This window comes from Cololabis saira, chromosome 1, assembly GCF_033807715.1.
Source record: "Cololabis saira isolate AMF1-May2022 chromosome 1, fColSai1.1, whole genome shotgun sequence".
NCBI classification, from domain to species: Eukaryota; Metazoa; Chordata; class Actinopteri; order Beloniformes; family Belonidae; genus Cololabis; species Cololabis saira.
The window spans coordinates 29,523,103-29,550,660 of NC_084587.1; the positions used below are offsets into that span (position 1 = coordinate 29,523,103).

General features: G+C 38.6%; 4 protein-coding genes across 9 annotated transcripts in view; 1 reads left to right on the forward strand and 3 right to left on the reverse strand.

The window, feature by feature from the left end:
- The window catches only part of LOC133442378 (bromodomain-containing protein 4-like), a 39,692-nt gene extending 32,857 nt beyond the window's left edge, over positions 1–6,835 (reverse strand). For 4 of the 5 annotated variants that reach the window (XM_061720374.1, XM_061720391.1, XM_061720383.1 and 1 more), the window contains exon 1: positions 6,755–6,835. The gene's annotated coding sequence lies outside the window, so the exon portion shown is untranslated. The remainder of the gene's footprint in view (positions 1–6,754) is intronic. The other variant, XM_061720368.1, reaches the window with a different exon arrangement.
- Positions 6,836–9,006: 2,171 nt separating this feature from the next.
- On the reverse strand, positions 9,007–18,884 carry akap8l (A kinase (PRKA) anchor protein 8-like). The gene is made up of 13 exons (XM_061720402.1): positions 18,738–18,884; positions 17,814–17,855; positions 15,635–15,851; positions 13,657–14,248; positions 12,711–12,822; positions 12,567–12,616; positions 12,396–12,426; positions 12,195–12,291; positions 11,726–11,867; positions 11,177–11,282; positions 10,958–11,088; positions 10,523–10,618; positions 9,007–10,138 (listed from the first exon to the last, which is right to left on the reverse strand). Exons 1-13 carry the CDS (start codon positions 18,760–18,762, stop codon positions 9,719–9,721), a joined length of 2,061 nt encoding a protein of 686 aa, XP_061576386.1. The 5' UTR covers positions 18,763–18,884; the 3' UTR covers positions 9,007–9,718.
- A 61-nt stretch (positions 18,885–18,945) lies between these two features.
- On the forward strand, positions 18,946–20,808 carry LOC133452174 (uncharacterized). Of its 2 annotated transcripts, none has more exons than XM_061731398.1 (3): positions 18,946–19,051; positions 19,520–19,684; positions 19,925–20,808. In XM_061731398.1, the coding sequence occupies exons 1-3, from the start codon at positions 19,030–19,032 to the stop codon at positions 20,632–20,634; spliced, it is 897 nt and encodes a 298-aa protein (XP_061587382.1). In that variant the 5' UTR covers positions 18,946–19,029; the 3' UTR covers positions 20,635–20,808. The 2 variants fall into 2 exon arrangements, with proteins under 2 accessions (XP_061587382.1, XP_061587389.1); XM_061731405.1 differs by lacking the exon at positions 18,946–19,051 and adding an exon at positions 19,063–19,239.
- A 4,548-nt stretch (positions 20,809–25,356) lies between these two features.
- LOC133457642 (sialoadhesin-like) lies at positions 25,357–26,898 on the reverse strand. The gene is made up of 3 exons (XM_061737324.1): positions 26,569–26,898; positions 26,196–26,453; positions 25,357–25,454 (listed from the first exon to the last, which is right to left on the reverse strand). Exons 1-3 carry the CDS (start codon positions 26,675–26,677, stop codon positions 25,357–25,359), a joined length of 465 nt encoding a protein of 154 aa, XP_061593308.1. The 5' UTR covers positions 26,678–26,898.
- Between the last annotated feature and the right edge of the window lie 660 nt (positions 26,899–27,558).

The following is a 27,558-nucleotide window of genomic DNA, read 5'->3' on the forward strand; positions in this document are numbered from 1 at the left end:
CAAGTTAAACCTTACACAAGTACTACAGATCTTTGGTCAAATTGTACGATAGAGCCCTCCATTGATTTTACAGTGCATTTCCTGAATTAAGTATTTCAACTAAAAGGATGATATCCAGAGACTATTTCCCGAAAACACACCCCCCAGAGAAAACCTTCCTGTTGGCTTACGTGAGGTTCTAGCTAACTGGGGACTAGCTGAAGACCAGCACGTGTACGTCACCACGGACAACATGGTTGTGAAGGCTACTGAGCTCAACAACTGGGTCGGACTTCAGTGTTTGGGTCACAGGGTGCATCTCGTTATTGGCGAGTGTTCAAATATCCCTTATATTTTCCTTATCAGTGTTTAAATATAATGATGGGCAGTAGTGCAGTCTTTTGTATTATATGTCTGATTATTTGTCGGCATGATAAAACATAAGATAAAAATAACCAAAATATGTTTTTACTGAAGGCAAAATAAAAATTGTAACGGTTAATGAATTGTAGAGATTTTTTGTTCAGTATGTTTTTATTTTAGTTAAACCACAGTAGTTAAAGAAATGTTTAAATATATTGTATATTGTATTGTTGTTGCTGTTTTGCTTTAGGTTGAACATTTAGATACATTTTTATCATATATTTTCCCAACTCCACAGCAAATGCTCACAAAGATGATGGATGCATTGCTTAAGCTGTGCAAACAGTTTGTTGGTGGAACGGGAAGGTGGCATCGATAAAGGCACAACAGGAAAACAAATTCCCAGAGCATGCACTCGTCACTGAATTCCCAAACAGATGGGGATCCAAGCAAAAGATGACAGAGTCCCTGAACAACCGCAAGCTTCATCCGCAGTGGTCCCAGCAGATGGAAAACCAAGAAATTTGGTTCCCACCTGGCAAGACATGGATGTGTTTTTAAACTAAGAAATATTGCTGCTGCAAGAATTTACAGATGCCCTCACAGGTAGGAGTTCTGCTAGTGTTTCCTGTGTGAAACCAGTCGTTCATCTGATGAAAACATCAGTTCTTGCAGAGAACGAAGGAGACAGGGATTTAATAAAATCTATCAAGATGGAAATAAAGCTTATATGAGCACTATGTATGACAACTCAGCAACCCAGGAACTTCTGGCCATGACCTGCTTTGCTGATCCCACATTTAAAGCCTGCTACATCTGCAGGAAAACGCCTCGGACATCAAGACCAGGGTGCTGTCAGAAAGTGAAGCAGCATCACAGAAGGTAATTGGTAGTTGTGATCGTGAGTGATGCATAACTGTAACAGAACACTTAGTGGAAATTGAATAATGATTTATTTTTTTCTGTTTACTTTATTCTGTTTTAAGATAGAAGCCACACCTGTCCAGTGGCACAGGATCCACCACCAGGCCCTCTGAAGAAACCAAAAACAAATTCTTCGGTACCTACCTCATCTTCAGTACAACTAGCACAAGCAAAGGAAGCTGAGCTCAACAGCTACTTACTGTCCCCTACCACTGAAAGTGAGGCAAACCGTCAGGCTTAGTAGAAACTTCATCGGGTGAGTAAACTCACCAAGTATATCTGTATAACTGCAAGTAGTTCACCCTCCGAAAACACGTTTAAAGCCTACCAAAGAAAATATGCTGAGAAACCAGAGAAAAGGTGAGACTGTTACACTGACAAAACATTTATTTTAGTTTTTACATTCTTATTTAACTTACATTATGATCTTAATTGAAAAAACAAAAACATCCAAATAGCAAAAACATAAGTGGCAAAAAAGAAAAAAAATGGAAAAGATGGTCTGTTAAGTTGTTACCACACAGCCAAGCTGTCACAGGTTGCCAGTAAAGCAGCTGGTCCTATTTTTCCTAGCCAAGAACATACCATAATATTTCACTCAAGCATGTGCATATATTTATATATGTGCGCACGAAAAAAAAAAAAAAAAACCTTAGCAAGAAATTGCATATAGATTGCATATCACCCATCAATGTGGGCAAATACATTACTTTCATCTATACATGACATTGATATTTAATTTAATAATTATACTAAAAAATCCAAGGATTGTTTCATTAAAAGTGGCAGAATATTTTTAATAAGTGAGGCGATGTTCTGCTCAATTATTACCAAGAAACTAAAGTTGCCAGTAAAGCAGATGTTTGTGGGGTTTCAAAAATAAATAAATAAATAAAACCATGTTGTGGAAAAACAGAATATATTTAAATCATTATTCAAAGTTTCCTGACTTGTTATTGGGTTGAGTTTAAGTTAAACAAAAGGTAAAAGACAAAAAACCAATGTATAACTGCAGTATTCTTTAATATCACATTTTCTTGAGGTCTTGCAGCCCCACTATGTCCTGCTCATTAAATACACTAGATTAAATATTCATCCGCAAGCGTAAGAGTCTCAAAACATTGTAGCAGTTTGTTGGCCTGAAGAATCCAGGGTTGTGTCACATCAGTAATGATCTTGGGGAAGCAAGTGTTGTTGTCCATCAATCTGGAAAGGGTTTTAAAGCCCCTCTCAATCAATTTCAAGTCTATTATTTTACAGTAAGAAAAGATTATCTACAAGAGGAAAAAAACACAGCTACCAATCTTCACGAGAGTGGAGGCCCCAGCCAATCCATGGGCCACAATTAGCATGTTACATGTTAAAGGTCACGACAGCAAAGACTAAACATGTAGGGCTTGTTTGTAAAGGTTGCAAGGAGAAACCCTCTTCTCTCTAAAAAACAAAACAAACAACATAACACAAAAACATACTTTAGGTAAACAAATTTGCAAGCAAGGTACTCCTGGAACAAGTTCATAGACAGGCCGGACCAAAATTCAGCTGTCCGGCCATAATTCACAGCACTGCATTTGGCTAAAATTGAACATGGTACCAACTGTCCAACATGGCGACGGACAGGTGATAATCCAGGGTTGTTTTGCAGTGACAGGACCTGTTGACAATGATGTCTTATATTAAAATATATTAACGTGAAGGCCTATTTCTAACAAGTAAAATCTGTCTGAAAGCGGGTCCTGCATTCAATCAATAAATTGTGTCTCAAAATGGTAAATTATTAATTAATAAGATAATAATGAATGAATGTAATATGTCATATGTTCTTGATCATGCAAGGTTATATTTAAATAACTTTTAAACCTGTAAGGACTTGTACATAAACGCTTATAACCAACAAAGGGCGTTTCTGACATATTTCAATTTTAAATTGTTCAAGGTTAGACAACTGTTTTGAAAGGACACGTCTACACACACACACAAGCATCCATCATGTCTGGAACCTGCTACCGTCTCTTTGGGGAATATTGGATAATGAAAGTTACTGTAACAATTAACATAAAAAAAAGGATTGTTGAATGGATCCAAACAAAGAGTAGGAGCAGTTCACCAGCTTATCTTCACAACAGTCCAAACATCCAGGTGCTACCGCCAACAATTATCGACATCTTTACCTGATCTCGCGACAAAATGTAGGCTATCAGTTCTCTCCAAGAAAAGAAAAAGAATTTACAAACATAAAACAATTTAAGAAGAAATATAAAGAAATAGTTTATTTGAGGTATAAAAGTGAAGACTGTGTTTAAAGATCACCAGCTGTGTGTGTTCTGCTATTTCGTCATGTTGTCTTTGTATGTTTATATACTTAGATATACGTATTATATTTATATCATAGTTATATTATATTTATGATAGAGCTTAAATCTGGTATTAAACAGGTTATTTTTGCAACTAATATATTACACTAATATATTACATGATATATTAGATATATGATATACTGCTAAATGACAGTAGTAGTATTACATAGTCTCATTACATGCAAAGCAAGATGTGTTAAACCTTTATTTGTTATAATTTTGATGATTGAATGTTCTTTGAATGTAGTGGGAAGTAATATATTTGTTTCACCTTTAGGTGAATTTACTACAAATTAAGTTTTGGAATATATTCACCTGTATATTATGACATCAATAAATAAGAGCATAATAATATATGTCCGGTTTCATGTATTCATATATGTCCGGTTCAATACGGAACGCAACTTTTAATTCCCAATTACGGAACGATTCCGTATTTCTCGTGTCCACCTGTGTCCAGTACTCGAGTTGTAAAAAAAAAAAAAATCAGGGGGGATGGTGGATTTTATCATATGGGGACAGACAATTTGTGCTGATTACAAATAATATAATATATTACAGATAATAGCAGTGACCAAAGCACCTGCAGAAATACTGCAGGAATGACATAGCAGCAGTTAAATGCAGCCTTCTGTAAGCTTTAAATATCCACTGGGCTTACATCAAATACATCAAAACACAACAATAAAAAAACAGTTTTCTGAAATTATCAATATGATTCTGTCCTTCACAGGATAAGTAAAATGGATCACTGCAAAAACTCAAAATAAGAATATTTGTCCTATTTCTAGTTAAAATGTCTCATTTTAGTAAAATAAAATCTTATTACACTTAAAACAAGACTCATCACTGGAAAAAACAACAATTTTCACCTGTTTCAAGTAAATTTTCACTTGAAATAAGTAGAAAAATCTGCCAGTGGGACAAGATTTTTTTGCTTGTAATGAGAAGATAAATCTTGTCCCACTGGCAGATTTTCCTACTTATTTCAAGTGAAAATCTACTTGAAACAGGTGAAAATTGTCAAATAAGTTATTTTTCTGGTGTTATTTTTCTGGTGATGACTCTAAATGTTGAAATAGCAGTAAAACCACATTCATTGATGAAATGACATAAGAGATGGAAAGGGGCGATGTCAGTTTTACAGGGGGGATGATTTTGACCGTTTTTATTTCAGGGGGGGATGCCATCGATCCCCCCTCATATATGTATGAGGGGGGATTCATGAGGGGGATTCCCCCCTCATGAATGTTTATATACTTAGATATACGTTATATTTATATCATAGTTATATTATATTTATGATAGAGCTTACATCTGGTATTAAACAGGTTCTTTTTGTAAAAATGATATATATTTATACAAATTAGTGTATAGTATAAAAAGTAAATACAGACATATAATTTGTTTAGTTGTGAAAATGGGGTGGGATTAAATAAGTTTATACTTCCTCCCACTCCTTTTCAAATGTGTAACTAAAATATGTGTTTTGATGTTAGTTTTTTTCTTTATGTGGTGGAATTAAAATTAAATGCCCACCTGTATTTGTTTTTCTTATCTTCTTTTTTTTCTTTGATTTTTCTACTTATTACAAGTGAAAATTTACTTGAAACAGGTGAAAATCGTCAAATAAATTATTTTTCTGGCGATGACTCTAAATGTTGAAATAGCAGTAAAACCACATTCATTGATGAAATGACATAAGGGATGGAAAGGGGGGATAATTTGGACCGTTTTTATTTCAGGGGGGATGCCATCGATCTCCTCTCAACTCGAGTAACGCCTGTGTCCACCTGTGTCCATCCAGGTGTGTGTCCAGGTGACAGCAGCTTCCCCACAACTCGGATTTCTAGTTAAAATGTCTCATTTTAGTAAAAAAAAATCTTATTACACTTAAAACAAGACTCATCACTGGAAAAAAAAGAACAATTTTCACCTGTCTCAAGTAGATTTTCACTTGAAATAAGTATAAAAATCTTTTTTCTACCTATTTCAAGTGAAAATTTACTTGAAACAGGTGAAAATTGTCAAATAAGTTATTTTTCTTGCGATGACTCTAAATATTGAAATAGCAGTAAAACCACATTCATTGATGAAATGACATAAGGGATGGAAAGGGGGGATGTCAGTTTTACAGGGAGGATGATTTTGACCGTTTTTATTTATTTAGGGGGGATGCCATCGATCCCCCCTCAACTCGAGTACCGCCTGTGTCCACCTGTGTCCGTCCAGGTGTGTGTCCAGGTGACAGCAGCTTCCGAATAACTCGGATTTCTAGTTAAAATGTCTCATTTTAGTAAAAAAAATCTTATTACACTTAAAACAAGACTCATCACTGGAAAAAAGAACAATTTCACCTGTCTCAAGTAGATTTTCACTTGAAATAAGTAAAACAAATCTTTTTTCTACCCATTTCAAGTGAAAATTTACTTGAAACAGGTGAAAATTGTCAAATAAGTTATTTTTCTGGTGTTATTTTTCTGGTGATGACTCTAAATATTGAAATAGCAGTAAAACCACATTCATTGATGAAATGACATAAGGGATGGAAAGGGGGGATGATTTTGACCGTTTTTATTTCAGGGGGGATGCCATGGATCCCCCCTCAACTCGAGTACCGCCTGTGTCCAGGTGTGTGTCCAGGTGACAGCAGCTTCCTCACAACTCGGCTCTGACGGGAGCCGACATGCTCCAAAAGTGACGCAGGTCGCGCTCCGCTCCGCTCCTGCAGCAGCAGCGCGTAATCTACGCACCAGAAAGGACGCAACTTATGTCACGGACACGGCCTACGGGCTACAAACAAACAGCGAGCCTAGCGGGCTAGCGGCTCCCGCTACACGCCGCCACGCAGGCTGCCCTGCACAGAGAAACAACCCCCGACACAGCGTGTGGCGTTAGAAGAGCTAAGAGCAACACGGTCGTGAGGCGGCTGGAGCGGCGTCTCATGTGCCCGCACCGGTGTGAAGGCCTGCGAAGACAGATCACGCTCCGTGTGTCGAGGCGCTAACTGACAGCGCGGGAAATACGGCTCTGACGGTTGATTTAAGTCTTTTAGCGGATTCCCCGGCATGGTGCGCTTTAGTTTGATGTGCTAATGTCATCCACGTGAAGACGGCGGCCACTAGTTTTACCTTCTTTAGGCGGTTGTCAGCGCTCGCAGACCTTCCTCGCCCCAAATCCAGAACAAACAGTCCCGTTCTACGTCGGTGACGTCAACACGCAAGGAGGCGTGTCCACCGGAGACGTCACTTAGGCCCCGCCCCCTCCTCCTCCCCGCGGTCGGGCAACATCATGCAATACCTGGTAACAATTTCAGCCAGAATTCAGGTTGGTGTTTTCCTCACAGACTAAATAAATATATATGATCTATTATTATATATTATATATTATCTGCCAATCTGCCAGTTTACTACACAACACTCCACCTGCTTTTTCTGCACTGTTTCTTCTTTCAACCAACTGTATATACTGTTCATATTCTGTGGTTATACATATTATATATGTATCTTTTTGTATTTTTTATATATTTTTTATTTCTGACTTTTCAGTCTTTTTACCCCTCCCCTGCATGTGTGTGCTAAGTGTACTGCTGACAACAAAATAAGTTTCCCCACTGAGGGAGAAAATAAAGGATATCTTATCTTATCTTATTTCAGTATGCACGAATAAGCGTGGTTTGATTCAGATTAAAAAGAGATAGAAAAAATTATTTATCAACAGGTATATGGAAGAGGAAATGGGTGAACGAGGAGTGTGAGAAACTAATAAAATAGGAAAAAAGGTATATTATACTTGCTTAAGATATGTTTAGATATTTATGTAGTATATATTATATGTTGAGAGTGATAGTTATAATTATGTAATATATGTTATATATTTATTAGGTATGTAGCATATATATTTATAGGGATATTTATGTAGTTTATATATTGTATATTTATATAGATGTATATAATATTTATATTTTCTATATACTTATATGGATAATTATGTAGTAATAGGCATGTTTACGTAGTATTTATATAGACTATATTTATATGGATATTGTGTAGATATAATATTAATAATGTAAATTCAGAGTTATAAAGGGGTAGGAACTAGGAAAAAGTGTATACTTCTTCCTACTCCTTTTTTCGAACATATGTGAATATGAAGATGTTACTGTTTATTTTTTTATTTTTTTATATACATGTTCGAAAAATTAATTAATTCGTAAAAAAATAATTCATGAATTCATGAATTCATTCATTCAGATGACTTTATTAATCCCTTTGGAATGTTCCCTCGGGGAAATTGACATCTCCATCTCCATCTCTCTCTCTCTCTCTCACTCACTCACACACACACACACACACACACACACACACACACACACACAGAGCACTGTCATTTACAAATCAAACACCCATATAAAGATACAAATAGAAATAAAAGGTCAAAAAATAAAAATAATTATATGGATAGATAAAGTGCAGTGTAATATTGCACAAGTTATTGCACAGTTATTTACATTGACTGACCCCCCACAGTCCCTCTGTACATCAGTTCTTCTTGGACCTCCTTCCCCACTGAGGAGTTGAATAGTTTGACGGCACGGGGGATGGAGGAGTTCCTCAGTCTGTTGGTCCTGCACTTGGGGAGGAGCAGCCTCTCACTGAAATCTATTTAGCATGATTATATAAGTTCTCCACCAAAATTGGAGGTATTCAAGTGTGCATGTATGCGTTTAGTAGTTTTACTTTTATAGTATATATATATATATATATATATATATATATATATATACACACACACAAAAAAGGGGTGTTTCTTTTTAGTCTAAACACAAAATAGAGAAAATTCCCATGAAAACAAATAAATGCACACATCTAGGTAAAATATGAAAATTAATATTATTTACAGTTCTGTGTAAATGCATGCTTCAAACCATATTTCTACACGAAGTTGGGGGGTATTGTGGGGTAGCCTTTCATCAACGAAAAGCCTCAATCCCGTCAGTATAGTAATAGCAGCTCCTGACCTTTTAAGCTTTCCTAATGTTTGGGAAAGAGAAGAGGGACTCTGCACCACCTTGTGGTATAGGATGGTGTCTGATCCATATAGCTTTCAGAACAGAGAGCAGTCATCTAAACTGTGGTGGACTTGATATACAAAAAAAAAAAGCCTCTGCTATGGTAATAATATCAGTGCTGAAATGAGACCTAGAGCCTTATCCTGCACTTGTACCACTAATGTAAAGAACAAAATGTATTTTTCACTTTTAAGTTTCTACTGACCAACTTTCAAGTCTATATGCCCAGTCTTGTAGTCTTGTGCTTGTTGAAACTTGTATATCAAATAAGTCAAGTGATGATGATGAAAGTAGATTTTTTTTTTAAACAAGTTTATTTTTTGGTGAAACAGTAGTTACATGACATGAACGATATTCAGAATATTTCAGACTTTTTACAGGCAGTATCAACTATAAGATTTAAAAAGAAAAAAGAAAAAGAAGCCAACTTTGTTCCAGATTCAATCATAAGTCAACCACTCATCACAATAACAATAAACTAAATGTTCTAGCATTGTGTAAATGCTGAGGGTGGTTAAATATATCACAAAACTTATAATTTAACGAATTCTAAACAACTAAAACATTTCACAAAAAGGCACAACAAAATGTAGCCTAATACCATATTTTCAGAAATACAGAATCCCCTTAAGTTTTAGTAAAAAAGAAAATCTAAAAATTGTGTTTGAATAAGAATGAGATCGTGCAGCCAGATGATCATTTTAGAATCGAGACCAAAAAGGGGTGAGATTGCTTGCCTGATGGTCAAAATTCCCCACAAAAAGTTTAGTGACAATGAAAGAGACATGCATAAGACAAGATCAACTTTTGTTAATGTTTTTTCCTTCCTTTTTGAGATTAATTATCTCTAATAATATTCAAAATGTGAAACTATTCCTTATCAACGACAACAGAACTCTGTTATAGCAGATGTATGTACAGTTTTTAATATTCCTTTTAAATTAAATTGGACTGAATGGATATGGAAGAGTAACCGGAGATATTCAGATCAAGAGGTTAAGAGTTAATCAAAGGATCCCAGAGTTCATTCAAGAGCTTTGTCTTCCTCCACACCAGCGCCTTCCTCCACATCAGCACCTTCCTCCACATCGGCACCTTCCTCCTCTGCTTGATCAACCAATAATCCTTCTTCGCCAAGTTCATCGTGTACAACATATCCCTCTTCATCTTCCTCTTCTCCAACTTCAAAACCTTCTTCATCTTCCTGATTCCCCTGTTCCTCCTCCATGTTTGCCTCCCCCTCCTGTGCTTCTGTGGCTGTTGCTTCTTCCTCCTCCTCGGCCACTTCTTTGACGGCTTCTCCCTCGGGCACAGACTCATCTTTGACTTGTGCCGTTTCCGCCTGATTGTCTGCCGCCTCACCAGTTGACTCCACCGCTGACACATCCATTGCCATGGAGTCATCTAGATCCTGGTCGTGGGTACCGTCAAATGGGTTTTCCCCCTAACAATCAAAGAATATTTAGGTATACATTTGTGTATAAAATACTGTTTTAATTTATGATTCAAATGTTATCCCTGATTCAAATCTGTGTTGCTCCCTGAGAACAAGCAAATATCCACTCCTATTCCACCAGAACATTTCGGATGAAGCCTAAATTCTCTGTAAGACCTGTAACGGTCATAGTTGAGGCATCGAAAAAGTTGTTCAAGTATACAATGTTTGATGATTTTCACTATTCAGGACACTTGTCTCAGTTCACTTTTGCTACCACAGAGTAATGTCGATCTGAATGATAATTTCCTATGGCTATGAAAGCCATAGTGATAGTTTGGGAACAGGAAACACTAAAAGGATCACATATTGGTGAAAAAGGACTCAAAATACCTTGAGGTAGCTTTCCAGCTTCTTGCCAATAAGTTTGTGATTAAGAATGCTGCGAGCAACAGACAAACTGCCCCGCTTGGATTGCTCCATCATACCCTTGAAAAGAAAAAATAAATAAATTCCACATTAAAACACATAAAAAAAAAAACTCACAACAGTACATGAACATTTCATTTTTTAAATAATCCTTTATTTATTCCACAAACGAAAATTATTCTACTATTATACCATCTGATTCTCTCTCTGCCCCTCCTAACATTCAACAACATATCCCTGATTCATCTCTCATTCCCTCTTTTTGTCTTCCTCACCTTCCAAACCAACTTCTAATATAATACTTTACGGAGCAAAAGACAACACTAAACAACTGACAGTCTCCAAATGTAATTTAATCACGCTTCAACCCCCACATAAAGTTTTGGTCAGACAGTGTACCTTCCGGTTGTAGTTATGGTCGTGAGACTTTATGTGCTTCTGTATCAGGTGGGGCTGCATTGGAATGAAAAGGTCACATGCTGCACAGTGAGCTGCTTCCACCTTCCTCATGAAGTGCTCCATGCCGAGCTCTACAAAATGTATAAGATATTTGATTAATGTATATTTAATGCACATCTCTTCCCATTTATTGTAAAGAGACGAGTTTTCCTCACTCACCCCTTGTAAGATCCTGCTCTCTGTACATCTGGCAGATGGCAGCACTGTGATTTTCTAATTGGCCGACCCTCTCTTCTGTCTTCTTGAATTTGTTTTTTAAGTACTCCTAAAGGAGAACAAGAGGGGGGGGGGGACGACGACGACACAAAGTTGGATCAGGTATTTTCCAAGTTGGCATGTACTCCATGTTTTTATGCCAAGGAAAAAGAAAAAAACAAACTTCATAACTCCACATTGATAAGTTCTGCTGCTAGCACTTTATTTGGCAGGTTATATCATTTCTTTTAAAATCTGAGGAACAGTTTTGCTGCCTGGTAACCATTTGCATTTCCAGTTTCTCTATAGAGAAAAGCTGATTTTTTTTTGTTAGCTTGTAACAAATGATTACATAAAAACGACATGAATGATTCTCAATGACACTCAATAGCCTATGACTATCAAGCTGTGACGTTTTCTGCTCCTGGGACGATGCACAGTGTCTGCATACAAATACCTGAAAGTGTGCATGCATGGGACTTGCAAATAAAATGAATCACAGGTGTCAGTCACCTGTAAGAAGTCCGTAGTGGGCTTGGACAACTGGCTGGAAAGGAACTTAAAGTGGTCCTTGTGGAAGCGACTTTCAAGATGACTTTCCATTTCCTCCTTGTAGAATGAACGAAACTTGCACACTGAACATGCAAACATCACCCTGGTAAAAAGAAAAATCATTAAAGCCCACACACACAGTCAGTCTTCAACAACTAAATAAATTCAACAATTGATAAAATATTCCAAAATTAGTTGTTTCAGAGCTTGGGTTATTATGCCAGAAAAACTATATAATTAACTACAGAAAAAGACCAAATTTCAAGTCAAAAACGTACTTCAAGAACAGTTTTCCATTAGGAATGAAAGTACAAATTTAACACAACCCTCATAAACAGGTGTTGAGGGAAACACAAATCTCAAAGAAGAGAAAGGGGGATCTATTCATTTCTAATTAATTATATTCATTTCTAAGCATTAGTCCTCCCACCTTTCAAGGAATCCCTTCCTTTTCCTCGTCTTTGGCGTCTTTTCCTGAGCCTGGGGCTGTTTGCCCTGAGGCTTTTTCTTCTCCTGTTTGGACGGAGCTGATCAGCAGTACAGAAGCAAAGTTTAAGCATACCAATATTTAAAATCAAGTAAAGGCATAAAAAAAAGATGCATTTGCCAACAACAATCAAGTTCAGCCTACTGTTATCTCCATCTTCAGTGGTATTTGTATCCTGTTGGAACAGAATTGAAAGAAGAAAAAAGATGTATCAACAAAAAAAATAAATACTTTTATTATGCATCATAAAGAAATGTATGTGGGCTACTCTTTTTAGCCAAAAACAAAAATCCAATGAAAACTCCATTGACTCACCTCAGCATCATTTTCTGGATTGCCATCGCCTCCATTTTTCTCTGATTCTTCTGTTAAAAGAAAGCACATAATCAGATTAAAACTAATATCCACCAAATAAATTCCTTAGATTAGCTATAATATAATCATTCAACTTTAAAGTACCTTGTGCCTCTGACCCTTCACACTCCGTCCTGTTTATCTTTGACTCTGGCTCATCAGCTTCAGTCAGAGTCTGCTTTCTCTTTTTCAGATCATCACGCTGCGGTTTCACCTGCTACAGTACAGAAAATTTCATTTGCACTCAAAAACATCTAAAAAGAGATGGTTTTAAGATAAGTAAATATAATCACACCTGTAAAATCGGAACCTAAACGTGCAGTGCAGGACTATCGTCTCCGCAGGTGATGCACGATTATGAAATTTTTAAGACTAATTGTTCTTCTGAATGCATTTTTTTTCTATTATCAGAAGACTCAGAAATATTTCTTAAACATGTAAAAGGTTTTTCCTTCACGTTATAATATGCTCTGTTAAATGTATTCTCTCTTCAGTTCTTGCAAGCCAATCATTGCAGAATTACATAAAAAGCCGACAGTTTTTCAAAAGTTTCCAAATTTTAACTTGACTGTACAGACATACATTTACATCCTTGCACTGCAAGTTTATCAACAGACTTAAATTAGATTATTGTTTGGGCATTTTAAAACTAATAGTCTTATTCTAAAACTAGGAAAGAAGAAGAAAATAAATAATTGACAAAGAACCAAAACAAGAATAAAAACAAAACCAAGAACCTGTAGCTAGAAAAAGTAAGAACTAGGCATGGAGAAACCACTTGTATTTACTGTAGGAAATAAATAAAAAGCAGTTCCACAGAATACTTCAGCCCAAATTAATTGAGGGCTTGACGGAGCTGGATGTGGGAGTTCTATGTCAAATATGTTGTGGGGATTTTTATTTTAAGTGACAAACTGCTTTACGTGGCCAATAGCACATACAAGAACTTATGGTGGACTTGCCAGTTGATTAAGGGTACAAAAAGGAGGGAATCAGAAAGGGCTTAAATTTTTCCCAGGGTCTGACGTTTTATTTGGCTGGAGGTACTTACTTTGTTGAGGGGTCTCTTGCGGCCTCGCTGGCGGCCAGCTCTTGGGCCCCCTCCAAAATGCCTCCCAGGAAAGTCGTGAGGGCCTGGAGTAGAACCCTGGAAACCCCCACTCTCTGGGTACATGCGGCTGGACAGGAGGGATGGGAGCTTGCCTCTACCACCTCCTGGAGAGTGGCCGCGATGGGAATGGACACCGCCACCACTTCCCCTCAAACCTCCACCTAATGGAGTGGGGTCAGACCTGCGGTTTCCAAACCCTCCTCCAGCTCCTCGGCCCCCAGTACTTCCACCCCTTCTAGGGGAACGTCGGCCTCCAGCCCATCCTCCAGCTCCAGAACCTCCTCCCTGGGCATTGGCGAAGGAGTCTCTCATATTCTGTCGCATTTTTGCGACTCCATAGGAAGAGGAGGGGCTGTCAAAGCCGCTTCCTCCTCCCCCTAGCCCAAGTCCCCCTCCGAAGCCCGAGCCTCCTCGCTGATTCATCAGCATGCTGTCCCCACGGCCATCCCCAAAACCATAGCCACCAGATCTGTAGAGATCTCGGGAGGAGAGAGCAGAGGAGCGCGAGTCGAATGACTCGTACTGGTCAAACCTGCAGGAGGGAGGGAGAGGGTTGATAGAGAAGAGCAGAGAGCAAGGGAGGGCAACCAGGTTTGGATTTCTCCACCTGCAATTCCTTCTTCTCCATTGTCTCGCTTTCTCAAATTTCCTTTGTCACTCCCAGATTTATTTCCACATGAGATCAAAAACTGATCATCCAAAGCAACTTCATACTCCTGCTTGTGGTATTTTATTACACAGTAATGCTTCCTTATTTTAGATATACCCTTGTAGATTAAGGGCGTTATATTTATTTTAATCTTCATGCCCCGTTAAAAGATATGCTGGGAGATCTTGTACAAGCATGAACATGGCCCAACAAAACCACTAGTCTTGAGACAGTGCAAGAAGTGAAATATACTGGGATGTGACTATTATGCTCAACACTCAAGAGAGGTGATGATATATAAACTGCCCATTTTTTTCCAAGCAGTGAGCATGTTTTTTGTAAATAAAGCAAGCATCCTCCAATACACATTTCAGCTTCATAAAGCAGTGTCAGGCCAGCACCTGTAAACTCATCTCTTATGCGTAACCTAAAGCCAGAACACAGGTTAGGTCACATGGAGGATGAGAGAAACAGAAGTGTGTAAACACAAACAAGTCGAAACAAAAGAAATGTTTGAAATATACATAAAAGATGGCCTGGATTTACGTGCAAGGATGACATTTTTCTTCAAATGGAAAGTTGGTTCTATAATTGCACCTCCAACAAGATGCCATGCCTTTTCATGGTATCTATGCTTTTAAGGAAACAATAATTTTCCTCAAATAAAAACAGATGAACTGCAACAAGCAAATGGGAAGCAAGCAAAGTACACCCAGATGTGAAGGCATTCAAATGCAGCCTGTAAGCAGCTCATCCCCATTTCATCCCACACAGGAATTAAGGGATACACATTTTCAAAACACTGAGTTTATTGTGTAAATCAGTGCTTAAGCGAGCTAAAATGTTACAGGAGTAACACGTCCTTCTTCAAACAGTATCACTTCAAACAACTCTCTGAGACCCAGTCCACACCGGCACGGTCATTGTCTTTTCTCCATCTTTGATATACTGGACTACAGTGTCATTGAAGAAAGTCAATCTAGGACATTGATTTATTATTATTTTTTTTTTTTAAATAATCCCTAACATTTGAGTGCCTTAGTATATACTCCCCAAACAAAAAAAATGTATTTGCCTAGAAATTATAAAGACAAGAGACGACAAGAAAACTCTTGCTCTTAACCAGATGCCAAATCAATATGCCTATGATGTTATTTAACTTAAAATATGAAAGGACCTACTGGTAACTTTAATGCATTCAATGGTATCAATGTGTCACTGTGGTATGTGAAGGAGACAGTGTGTGACAGAATAAGGAAATTATATTACCTGTCTCCCCGAGGTCCCTTAAACCCCCCTTCCAGTTGAGTCAGCATGTCCAGACGCTGGTTAATCTTGGCAATAACTGCATCTGCATGTGTGCCTGTGGATGAGAGCAGAGATCCACCCGAAAGGCCACGCTTCATATGGCTGCTTCCTCCATAGCCCCCGTGGCCAGACATCGAATCCTTATAACCTTCCCCGTACATGTCATAATCTCCAGAACCTTGAAAAGGCGGAGAAAATAAAAATCAAAACCGTTCACTTTGTTCCTTTGTAACAGATTTTCTGCTGCAGATGGACACATTTGCTATTTCAATAAATGTGCATGGTGCAATGTCAACTTGCACCATGCACAGACCCAACATGGACATCAACCTGACAACTGATCAGATATCAAACAGATTGCTTCAGTGCTACTGGTTTCTACCAGGCATGGTACGAAAGACTTCAAAATTCAGGCAACACAATGTCAGAGAGCATCTTCTGCATTTTATTGTGCATTTTATGTTGAGTGGATTTATCAAAATTCTTAATGCTCTTTCTTCATCTTCTAAACATGGCTGATTAAGAAATTTCTCCTAATGATTGTTTTATCCATCCATCTAACCATCTGTTTTCCTCCGCTTATCCGAGGTCGGGACACGGGGGCAAAAAAATGACATTGTCTAATATATATATATATATATATATATATATATATATATATATATATATATTTTATTTGCCATTTCATTATTGTATGTGCTTTTTTTTTATTCAGTGTGTTTTATCATTTGTTTGCCATGTCAATCAATCAAACCTGTTGCTAAGCAACGTGGGTATCTTGCCATTTGCTGCAGCCGGGACCAACAAGGTTTACAAGCTTTAACCTGTTAAAATGACCCCTTATTAGTCCACAATGAATTGACTGCTTAATTGAGCCAAGCACAGGCTGGTGCAGTAACTGAAGTTTGCCTGTTGATTTATCTTTGTTGGATTATCAATGGGATTAGAGAATTAATGTCAGAGAATGAGAAAATTGTTTAATTTGTGGTTTTTAGCAACTTGAGGCCATCATCCAGGATGCTGCTAGCAAAACTTTTTCCTGGCCGTAACCCAACAGCTCTTCCTGGTACACCAAACTAAAGATCTCTGTGGAGTCCTTCCTTTTCCATCTCCAGATGTTGCTGATGATTACTACGACCATTAGTTGCATTTGGATGATATTAATTCCTGGATGGCGCAAAGTGGTTAAAGACAGCAAGTTAAACAATTTCCTCTTTGTATGACATTATTCCCAATAATAAAATCAACGGCAAACCGGGGCTCGTGCAATAACTGGAGACTGCCTGTTGTTGCATGCTGCCCTGCAGTCCCACCCTCTGATCATCCCACTGCTTGCTTCCACCTGTCTGTCTGGTAGATGCCTGCTGACATCCTGACCTGCAGCCCCCCCCCCGACCACCACAGTGTCTGCTGTCTACACCTGGTTATATAGTCATCCTTGTAGTGGACCAGATAGCCTTGTGTTTGTGTCTCTACATTCTCTGTTCTCCCCTTTCCTGCTCTGCCCAGCTGGCCTCTGGCAGGAGGGCCTCCCCGTATGAGCTAGGTCCTGATCCAGGTTTCTTCCCTCCTAAAGGGGAGTTTTTCCCTTGAGACTGTTTGGCTTAAGGGTTTTCTTACCAGCCATTGTTTATTTAATTATTGCTCGGGGGTTTTCTTTTGGAGTCTCATAATTTAGTTGTGTATTTATTTATTGTTTTACTTTGTTTTATTAACTATGGATTTTCATTAATTCATGATACTTGCTTTAATTATTTTTGTGGCAATTTAGAGTTTTATTTAACTCAAGTTTAATTTATGAGACAAAATGATTAATTACATTAATATGACATTAAGAAAGCTTCTATAGAGATGTAATAACCTAAAATATGAACACCTCAATGAATAAAAACAAAATAAAGCATAGAAAATGTCTGCGTGTGCCGTGTGTATTTTTTCTTGTTTTTTTATTAGCTATTCATACTATCAATTTCTTAAGATTACTCATGTTTTAGGAATACAAATAGCCAATGAAATAACCAAAAATTCACCTCTGAGTCAACTTCATTACATAATCTTGTCGGTCTTTTACAAAAATGTTGTTCAGGTTAGTGCCCTTGTTGGATTAGGATGCAAGATGTGATTTTACCACTTTTCTCACCTCTGCTGCCTGACCCTCCTCCACCTCCCCAACTGGAATAACCTGTAAATGGACATCAAACGTCGGCATAAAAAGACAGACACCAAACAGGCACTTATATTCACACTTTCATGACACCAATGGCTTTTGGCTGAGGACAATACGAGGTATGCACGGGAAATCATTCTATTTTATTTTCTCAATTATCTGAATCAAATCAACCGCACTTTTACACTGAAGGATGTCCAGAGGAGCCTAAATCTCTCCTGTAGGTTCTTGTAAGACCATCATTCAATGAAATAATTTGGGTCAATTAATAATTAACAGCTGATCTGCAGCGATCTTTGGATAAAGTTGTGCATTTAGAAAGCGGCAGCCATTTTACCAACTGTTCCCTAAGCGAGCAAAATTTCTCTGCTGACTCCATTTTAAAAGAATAAGCCGACTGTTCTCAGCAGAACATCGACACGTTTTATAACAAAAGGGCCGCGAAGCTGTGCGTGTTTAAAGCCTGAATTATGGTACCGCGTTAAATCGACGCAGAAGCTACGCCGTAGGGTACGGCGTAAGGTGCGCGTCGCCGCGTACACTACGGCGTAGGATCTGCGTCGGTGTAACGCGGAACCATAAATCAGCCTTAAAGCAGCAGATAAGCGCCATGACGGCGAGGCGGTGATTGTTGCATCCACGACACCCGACAGGCCTATAAACTACTCACCGCTTTGATTTACCTGCAAGATTACACGTGCCAAATTGAAATGGCGCAAGAGTAACGAGGGAATTGTCGGCTGATTGGCTTTAGTCTTTGTGTTTCAAGCCCCCGTCGATTAGATGCGTTGCTACAAATGTGTATTAGCTTAGCTACAAGCTAACGCGAATAACGCGGCGTGCGGCAAACCGACACAATAAGAGCATATACATGTAAATAACGCCCTGTTTACTCACCAGAGCCGTAGCCTCTGCCGTCCATTATACTCTTTTTTTTTTTTTTTAAACCACGTTTCACACAATACGATCAACACAAGCAGCCAGATGTAGATGTTTCAGCACCTAGTACTCTACTTTCTACCAAAGAGACGAGCCGACTGGGAAGACGGAGGCGTGACGCAGGAGACCACGTGATCAGGGAGGCGTGGTTACTGATATGTCGGAATTTTCAACTGGAACGCTCCTCGAAGTGGGATTTCCTACTCTGAATGTCGGAGAATCTTCACCACCCCCGTGTTAACATTCCAAGATGGCTGCCCCGGCTGTAAACAGTAAGTAGAAAAGAGCTCCTGTAATAATTCGTAGCACTTCTGTCTAGTTTTGGTCACACTAAATCAGTCGTATACAAGTATTGCTCGGTATATATATGTGGAAACGCTGCTATAGTGTAATTTACATTTTTCATGTGGTATATGCGAACTACAACGCAGGTCGTGCTAACAACGGCTAACAACAACTGGTAGGTCGGTGCCAGGCATGCATGTTGTATGTTTTTGTCAGTGACCTGTTTATGGGGAGAAGGGTTAAAAGTGGTGTACGATGTAGCTGTGAATAATCTCTGGATTAGGGATGCACATTCTGAGTTTTTTTAACGATAAGACTACTCTGAGTGGCGGTGACTATCGGAGAGGAGGATTGACGGTTTTGTTGTTTTTTTGCCTTTAAAAAATACACACTGGCATTTTTCATGTTATAAATGAGGGAATTGACTGTGATGTAACCCCCCCCCCCCCCCCCAGTCTTCATGGACAACAACGCTGGCCTGTTCTTGGATCCGGACAGGAGGATTTCTTTTAATGGCCGTTTGTACCAGAATGCACACGACACGAGCACGTACTACCTCGACCCGGACTGCACCACCGTGGCAAACCTGATTATGGCTGAGGACAGGCAAACCACAACAGGTAAGATAAAAAAACAATAATAATAACATAGTAACATAACTGGTGAGCCCTGCGATGGACTGGTGACCTGTCCAAGGTTTACCCCGGCCTCTCGCCTGATAATAGCTAGGCTCCAGCAGACCCCCGTGACCCTGCAAAGGATAAAGCGGGTATAGATAATGGATGGATGGATGGATAATAATAACAAAAGGGATGTTTATGATACAATATGTGTTAACTTACTACTTATGTGTTTTGTAGAGAGTTTCAAGGAGAATGCTGACCCTCTCAGCCCATCACCATCTCCTGCCCTGCCTGCAAGTGAAGGCTTCACCAGGGGCCAGACGCTGTTTTTGATCGACCTGATGCGCCAACACCTGGAGACAGAAGCCGACGGTCTCCCAAAGACATTAATGGAACTGAATTCTCGGCTAAAATCTGCCAGGTCAAACAAGAAGACCTTGTGGATGGAAACTGCAGAGAAGCTCAGCATTCAGTTCTCTGTGTTCTTCTGTCCAGATAAAGTGGCCAGCAAATGGAACACAATAGTTGATGCATATAAAAATATAAAGGACAACAATAATAGCACAGGAATAGGAACCAGACGCTTCAAATTTTTTGGAGAAATGGATGACCTTTTAGGAGGGCAGCATGATGTTGTCTTCCCTGTGGTTGGTACAGCAGCAGGGCTAGAAATAAGAAGCCCGGAGGTGCTTGGGCCTTCAGCTGTCATGGCACCTCTAGCAGAGGCTTCCTCTGCTAGACTACCAACACCAAGCACCACGCCCACACGGCCTCATAAGCGTCTGAGGGAACTGGACGACGTCCTCCAGTTCCTTCGGGAGTCCGAGGAGGCCAGTCAGAGGCGTCATGAAGAGGCACAGAGGCGCCACGAAGAGTTGCTGGCCCAACTTAAGTCAACCCAGCAAGGGTTTGAGGGACTGATGTCTCGATTACTGGATAAACTCTGATTTCCAAATTTCTGTTTGCGTTTCAGTTATTGTTTACATTTTTGCTATACAGTTTACATTTGCCATTTGCACTGTGTTTATTTGCACTAGTTGGGGATACTTGAAGTTTTTGGACATTTTACATGTTTGTTCACAATTGTTTTTTCATGAATAAAAACTTACTTTTGAATATTATATTACATTTCTGCCTCGTGTGTTCTTGTTGATGTCATTGCAGTAAATAACAATATTTTTTTTTAAATTAATTTTATTTTGTTCCTTTCATGAAAGTGGACAACAGAGTTTGTACATAAATGCACTCTACATTTTCACATTACATTATTACATTACCTTTCTATGAGTTTCATCTTCTGGGGTAAATACAAATAGCTTTTGCAGGTTTTCTGGTAAAACTCTGTTTTACCTTTGAACATAATTAGCAATGTCTGGAGTTCTAGTATCTCTGTAAGTTTTAATAACCCTGATTTGATAAATAAACTATTGGTATGTTCTTTAAATTTAACTTTGTGGACAATTCGGATTGCTCTTTTCTGCTATAAGAACAAAGGCATTATATTGCTCATATATGTATTACCCCACACTTCTGCACAATAATTCAAGTAAGGCAGTATAATTGATCAATACAACATTCTAATTGTTTTGCAATCTAAAACATACTTGACTGTTCAAAATAAAAAAATTCTTTGACAGCTTTTTGTAACATGATACATGTGATTTACATGTCATATTGTAATCCAATATGATTCCCAAAAACCTAAACTCTGATACCTTCTCAATGTTAACTCCATCAATGGACAATGATCATTATCCATTGTCTTCCTTCCCTTTTATTATTATGATTAGTCTCAAGACTAATCATAATAATAAAAGGGAAGGAACAGTCAACTGAGGAAAACACATTTATAGGTAGGAGAAAAAGTTTACAACACAATGTAAAAACACTTATGACAGCGGTCTATTATTGGTAGTACTTCTACTCATTTTCATCTGCCTGTCTTGGGCATCCATTTGAGTGTTCCTGACAGAACTCTGAAGCACCAATGCACATGTGCAGAGAACAAGCTGCCATTATGATTATCAGCACTGCATCAATCCGTATGTTCTGCAGATCTCGTAGGCGCCTCCACTTGCACTTCATCCTTCCAAAGGCTTGCTCTACAACCACCCTCCCGCGGCTGATACTGGAGTTCAGCAGAGCTGAAGAATGCTTTTTGTGGATGAAGGAAAAACTTGGGTTGTTTATTTCAGTCTCTCGTTTCAACAACCTGTAACCAACAGTAACAGAACACTAACTGAAAAGTCATCATCATCATTAATAACGGCTAGATTCTTGTGAATTCTAACCCACTGAAACTACTCTCGGTGCGTCCGAAATGCCATACTAAACAGTATATACTCAAAAAGTATAATTTAGTTTGGCAAAGTTTTGAGTAAATATCAGTAGTATGCATAATTCGGACGTACTACTCAGAGCCACACGGCACTTCCTGCCGTTGGGAGGGGGAGTTGTTACCATGGTAACAACTCCTGTCACAGCAGCAGTAGCAGCGCTCCGCTCCGCTCTTTCCCGTTTATCATGGCCGAAACAAGATGACATTATATAGTATTATTATATACGAATATTATAATATTAATATTATATAGTAATAGTATTATACTTAATATTATACTTATGACATACGTATCTGCGTAGCACGTAGCAACCAAACACCCCTGCATTGCATTGTGGGAAGTTTCTGCTTAGCTAGTGTCCATCAATCCACACTAATACATTTCTCCAGAATGAGTATGGATAGCGCATACTATTGTGTACGTATTAATGTTTCGGACAAACTAAAAAATCTCACATACTGTTTTTGCATACTCATTAGAGTAGAAGTATGGGATTTCGGACGCAGCCACAGTGTCCTGCTAGTGAGTGGCCACTATAATATAATATAATATAATATAATATAATATAATATAATATAATATAATATAATATAATATAATATAATATAATATAAAGTGTTTACATAATGAAAGAGAAAATAATTCTTCTTCTTCTGCTATACAAAGGACACACAGACACAGTAACATTTCTATCCATATCATTCTTTTTATGGCACCGCACTTTCTATTTTTATTTTTATTTTTATTTTTACCTTTTAATTTTATTTTTATTTTTATTTTTAATTTTCTTTTCTTTTTATCTTTATATGGTTGTTTGGCTTTTGGGGTGTTTGTAAATGACAGTGTTGTGTGTGTGAGATGGAGATGTCAATTTCCCATAGGGAACCTCCCAAAGGGATTAATAAAGTCATCTGAATCTGAATCATCTGAATTTTTTTTTTTTAACGATGTAGAGACATAAACATGGTATTTTTAATTAACTTTATTATGCCAGTTGTATACATTTGACATCTCTACAACTCCCATAATAATAACAATAGTAATAATAATCAGTTGCTTGGATAGAGCATGCAACCTCTGCAGAGAGGTCCCAGCCAGGATTTGAACCAGGAACCTACTAGCTACGAGGCAAAAACAAACTAGCCACCAGCCACCAGCCACCAGGTTGCACTATGTCGCAAACAACATAGTTGAATTAATCGAAATGAAAAAAAGAGAAGGAACAGGACCACACAGAGGCGGTTCTGGCAAGATTTTGGGTAGATTTACGCCCTGGGCGACCCCCCCCAAGAAAAATAAATACATAATTTTTTTTTATATTATTCGTATTATTTTATCATATAATCTTAAGTACGAAAACGTAACATGAACCGAGAAAACAAGATAAATAGAGGAAATATAGTAAAGCCTATAAAAACCTGTAAATTGCCCAAATCCTTCATCAAGATCTAATACCCATGTTGGCTTAACAACATGTGTGCAGTGCAATCTAAAATCTGACTTTTCTCGCCTTCTTTGATACAAAATCATCAATTACATCATCATTACCCAATTAATTGCATGAAGGTATATGGGTCTATTTTAATTTTAGTGATGAAGCATGGAGCAGTTTGTGTTGTGTGGCCTCGCTGGCCTGGGATCGGTCTATCCAACGCCCCCCTTCCCCTTGCCAACCTCTGCATTCGCAGGTTGATCCGCACCTCCTCCTCGCCTCTTCTGACACAAACAACCTGTATGACTCTCAGCTGCGAATTGTGGTGACAGGGTGATTATGAGGAAGCCCAGCACGCACTCCACTAATGAAAATGAGCGGCGCTATTCTAGAAAAATGGCGAGGATTTTTTTGTTGTAGTTTTTTTCTTAGTGAGGACGCTGGTTGTGCCCACGCAAAGACTGCAAAGGGGACCATTCCATTTTGAAATAAAGCACATATGTCTAGCTGTCTAAGTTAGTATTTGTCCTTCTCAAAAAAAGAAGAAGACCCCCCCCTCCCCATATTTGACCAATTCTATTAGTAAGGTTTAGTAGTGACAAAAATGTTCAACAAAAGCTAAAGGTTATTCCCTCAGTGGGTTCCAGATCAATCATTTTCTTTAAGTTTATATTACATCTAAACACGCTCAGTAGTTAAACAGCTGAATAACTAAAGGAAATAATTACATTGTAAAATACCTCGGTCTATAAAGTTCTGAATGGTCTAGGACCAAAATACATCAGTGACCTTCTGACCCAGTATGAACCTGCCAGACCCCTCAGGTCATCTGGATCAGGTTTTCATATCAGTTTCCAGAGTCAGAAGTCAGAACCAGACATGAAGAAACTGCATCAGCTTCTATGCTCCACATATCTGGAACAAACTCCCAGAGAGCCTCAGATCAGCTGAAACACTCAGTGTATTTAAATCCAGGTTGAAGACACACCTGTTCTCAGCTGCATTTGAATAAAGATCCACATCTTATACCTTTAAACTTGTTTAGAAACTTGACCATATTTTAACTACCGGTACTGATTTGCATCAGATTTTTATTTATTCTTTTTTGTTTAAATTTAAAAAATCATGCTTATTATTTATTTTTTAATGTCTCTGTAAAGCACTTTGAATCCCCTTGTTGTTGAATTGTGCTATAGAAATAAACTCACCTTGCCTTCCTTCAGTGTTTTCGATGTATTTGCTTAAATAAAAAGTATTGCATATCATTTGTCATTGCATACACAGAAGTTGTTTTATTTTTTTGAAAAGGCACTAAAATAGATAACAGCAATTGGAAACATTATTCAAGATTAATAGGTATAGAAATTAGCTTTTTTTTCTCGTAAGACATTTATCATGAGCATCTGTGAAACCCATACCACAATCAGCAGGATGTATATACAAGCAGCATGATTCAAGAAAACAAATTTAAAACTTGATAACAGATAACAGCTTCACATCCAACCCAAAGTTCCCACGAATGTCAGAACAATATTTATATTAACAACTTCCTAGTGTGGTTGCAGCACATGCTCAGAATTCACAGCATTTGCGTGACTTAAGTCATGTGTTGCCAGCTCGGTCCTCCTCTGCAGCCCAAGTAGATATTACACACCTGTACAGAAGGTTCAGGTTTGAAGGAAGCAGAAAACATGTGATTGTGGAAACACGTACATTTGGATTGCACTTTAAGGTTTTGTACTCACCTGTTCAGCTTATATTTAGTTCATCAAGCGGCAGTTATCACTATCTGAGTTTTGATATGAAAAATTATGTATGTTATTAACAGGCTAACAACAATGCATTGAATAGAAGAAGTGCACAAAATGTCAAGTTTTTATATAGTCTTTTTTTTTTTTTTACCTCATCATGAAGTGGAGTGTAACAAAAAGAGATGGGATCAGAAATAAAACAACCACTTTCAGAATATTCAGTATTCCCACAGCATGTGCTAGATCTGTGGAAAGATTCAAGTAATAAATACACAAGGCTTGTTTAAAAGTATTTCAAAGAAAGATGCAGATGTGCATTTTCTGGGCTCACATCTGGCCAAATACCATGACAGAGGATCAAAGCAACCAATGTAGTCAGAGGCGATTCTAGGGTCTGTTGGGGCCCTAGGCAAAAATTTCTAGGGGGCCCCTCAAACCAGCATTCATCACCGTTATGTTATAATAAACTGACACCAACGAAAACTTTATGAAATTTTGTTTTTTATTCCAAATGTTTTTCTTTACCTTCGGCTGAGCTGAATGAACGTTAAATTCTGTGCACACGACACTGTGTGTAGTTTTTTTTTTTTTTGACACTGTGTACAGGTGGATGATCCGTGATCATGGGAATGACGACATGGGGGCCCTTGAGGGAGGTTTCTTACTGGCTACTGAGATGTCATTGATAAATGCCCTATGTTTGTTTAAGGAGGAGGATATGGTCAGTGCGGTTACCACATTTTGAGATCTGTGGAGTAAAAACAGCCTTCAAAATACTTTTTTAGTCCTCAATATCCCTGACAGGAAACACCTTTGTTTATAGTAATAATAAAAAAAAATAAATAAATTAAAAAAAAAAAATGTTTTTTTTTTTTTGTTTTTTTTGGGGGCCTCATGGGCCCCCCAACAACTCGGGGCCCCAAGCAGTTGCCTGCCTTGCCTGTTCACAAGCTGCGCCCCTGAATGTAGTTTAAATCCATGCTCACCTTCGACGGTGAGAGCCTCCTCAAGTGAGCGAACATATGAGGGAGTTGTGACAGCACAGGAGTAGTTTCCTGCATGCAGACTGCTCACAGGGTCTAGATCCAAGTGTTTGTTTTGGTTCTCCGACCCGTTCAGAGGCTGACTGTTGAAGTACCAAATGTAGGAAGTGTTGTCCATCAGAGGACAGCTGGTACTGCAGGTGAGTGTTACTCTCTGACCCTCGGTCACGTCTGCAGACGGAAACATGGTCACTTTCAGACCTGAAACACAAAGCAGACTTTGATGGCACCGCTCATATAGAGAGGGCAACATCCTGCAGATACAAGGTGAAATAGATGTTTGTACAGATGATGAATACATGGGTATTTCATTTACCTGTGACAACCAACATCACGCCCATTAAATCAGACAGCTTAGAGTCCTCATTAGGTATGTGATAAAGTAACATGTATGTTCCCGAGTCATTCCCCTTCAGGTCATTCATTCTGAGCGTGTGGTGGCCTCCCTTGCTTGTGGTGGTCTCCCTTGCCACAGCCTCAACGGGGGCTAAAGCATCTCCCCCCTCCTCCACACTTCTCAATATTCTATACCACGAGCCTGTATAGTATTTGGGGAGGGAGTAGATGCCTAAAATGTTTACTGAAGAACCCTCCAGGGCACAGACTCTCCTGCGGATGTAATTCACCTTTCTGCATGATTGTGGATTAGTGCCTGCAATAAAGATTAAAATGTTCAGTGACAGCTAAATTCACAGCAGATACCAACAGCGTATTTCATAAGCTGAATCACATACTCACAGAATTCATCAGAGTGCAGATATTCATTGTTCATTACAGCACAAGAGAATACTGCATGAGAACCAAAAACTGTAATGCTCTGATCTTTGCAGTCACTGTACACGTTTTTGTCCTGGTACCACCTAAAGGCAGTATGAGGGTCAGCAGCAGGACAGCTGGTGTTGCAGGTTATTGTGAGGAAGTATTTGTCAGGGCTCATTTGAACATTTACATCTGCTGGGAGACATTCAATATTACTTTTCATAAGGCCTATTGGCACATTGGCTATTTTTTAAATAGCTGGCATATTTGTGTGCACGTGGGAACGTCACCTCTGGGGTATGTGATGGAGCATGGCTCATTTGCTGATTTGAGCTCATGAGAACACATTGTCCCTTTTGCATATGTCACCTGGAAACAGGCTGACGTGACGGAATCTGCGCAAAAAAGTCATGTTTGTCCTGTTCTGGTTTCAAATTGGAGCTCTTTTCAAAAACATCACATTTTGGAAAGTTTTAGTTTAGTTTTAGTTTTGTCACTTACCCACCGAGACTTCAGGAGCTCTCAGATCCTCATAGCCTTTGATAGC

What these genes read in the sequence shown, in the direction of transcription:
- akap8l (XM_061720402.1), bottom strand. Translation starts at nt 18,762, where the DNA reads ATGGACGGCAGAGGCTACGGCTCTG. An exon ending in CGGCAGAGGCTACGGCTCTG is followed by an intron (nt 17,856 to 18,737) that starts GTGAGTAAACAG and finishes GTCCATTTACAG; the next exon opens with GTTATTCCAGTTGGGGAGGT. An exon ending in ACCATAACTACAACCGGAAG is followed by an intron (nt 10,619 to 10,957) that starts GTACACTGTCTG and finishes TTTCTTTTCAAG; the next exon opens with GGTATGATGGAGCAATCCAA.
- LOC133452174 (XM_061731398.1), top strand. Translation starts at nt 19,030, where the DNA reads ATGGCTGCCCCGGCTGTAAACA. An exon ending in GGCTGCCCCGGCTGTAAACA is followed by an intron (nt 19,052 to 19,519) that starts GTAAGTAGAAAA and finishes CCCCCCCCCCAG; the next exon opens with TCTTCATGGACAACAACGCT. An exon ending in GGACAGGCAAACCACAACAG is followed by an intron (nt 19,685 to 19,924) that starts GTAAGATAAAAA and finishes TGTGTTTTGTAG; the next exon opens with AGAGTTTCAAGGAGAATGCT.
- LOC133457642 (XM_061737324.1), bottom strand. Translation starts at nt 26,677, where the DNA reads ATGAATGACCTGAAGGGGAATGACTCGGGAACATACATGTTACTTTAT. An exon ending in CGTGATGTTGGTTGTCACAG is followed by an intron (nt 26,454 to 26,568) that starts GTAAATGAAATA and finishes TTTGTGTTTCAG; the next exon opens with GTCTGAAAGTGACCATGTTT. An exon ending in GGAGGCTCTCACCGTCGAAG is followed by an intron (nt 25,455 to 26,195) that starts GTGAGCATGGAT and finishes ATCTTTCCACAG; the next exon opens with ATCTAGCACATGCTGTGGGA.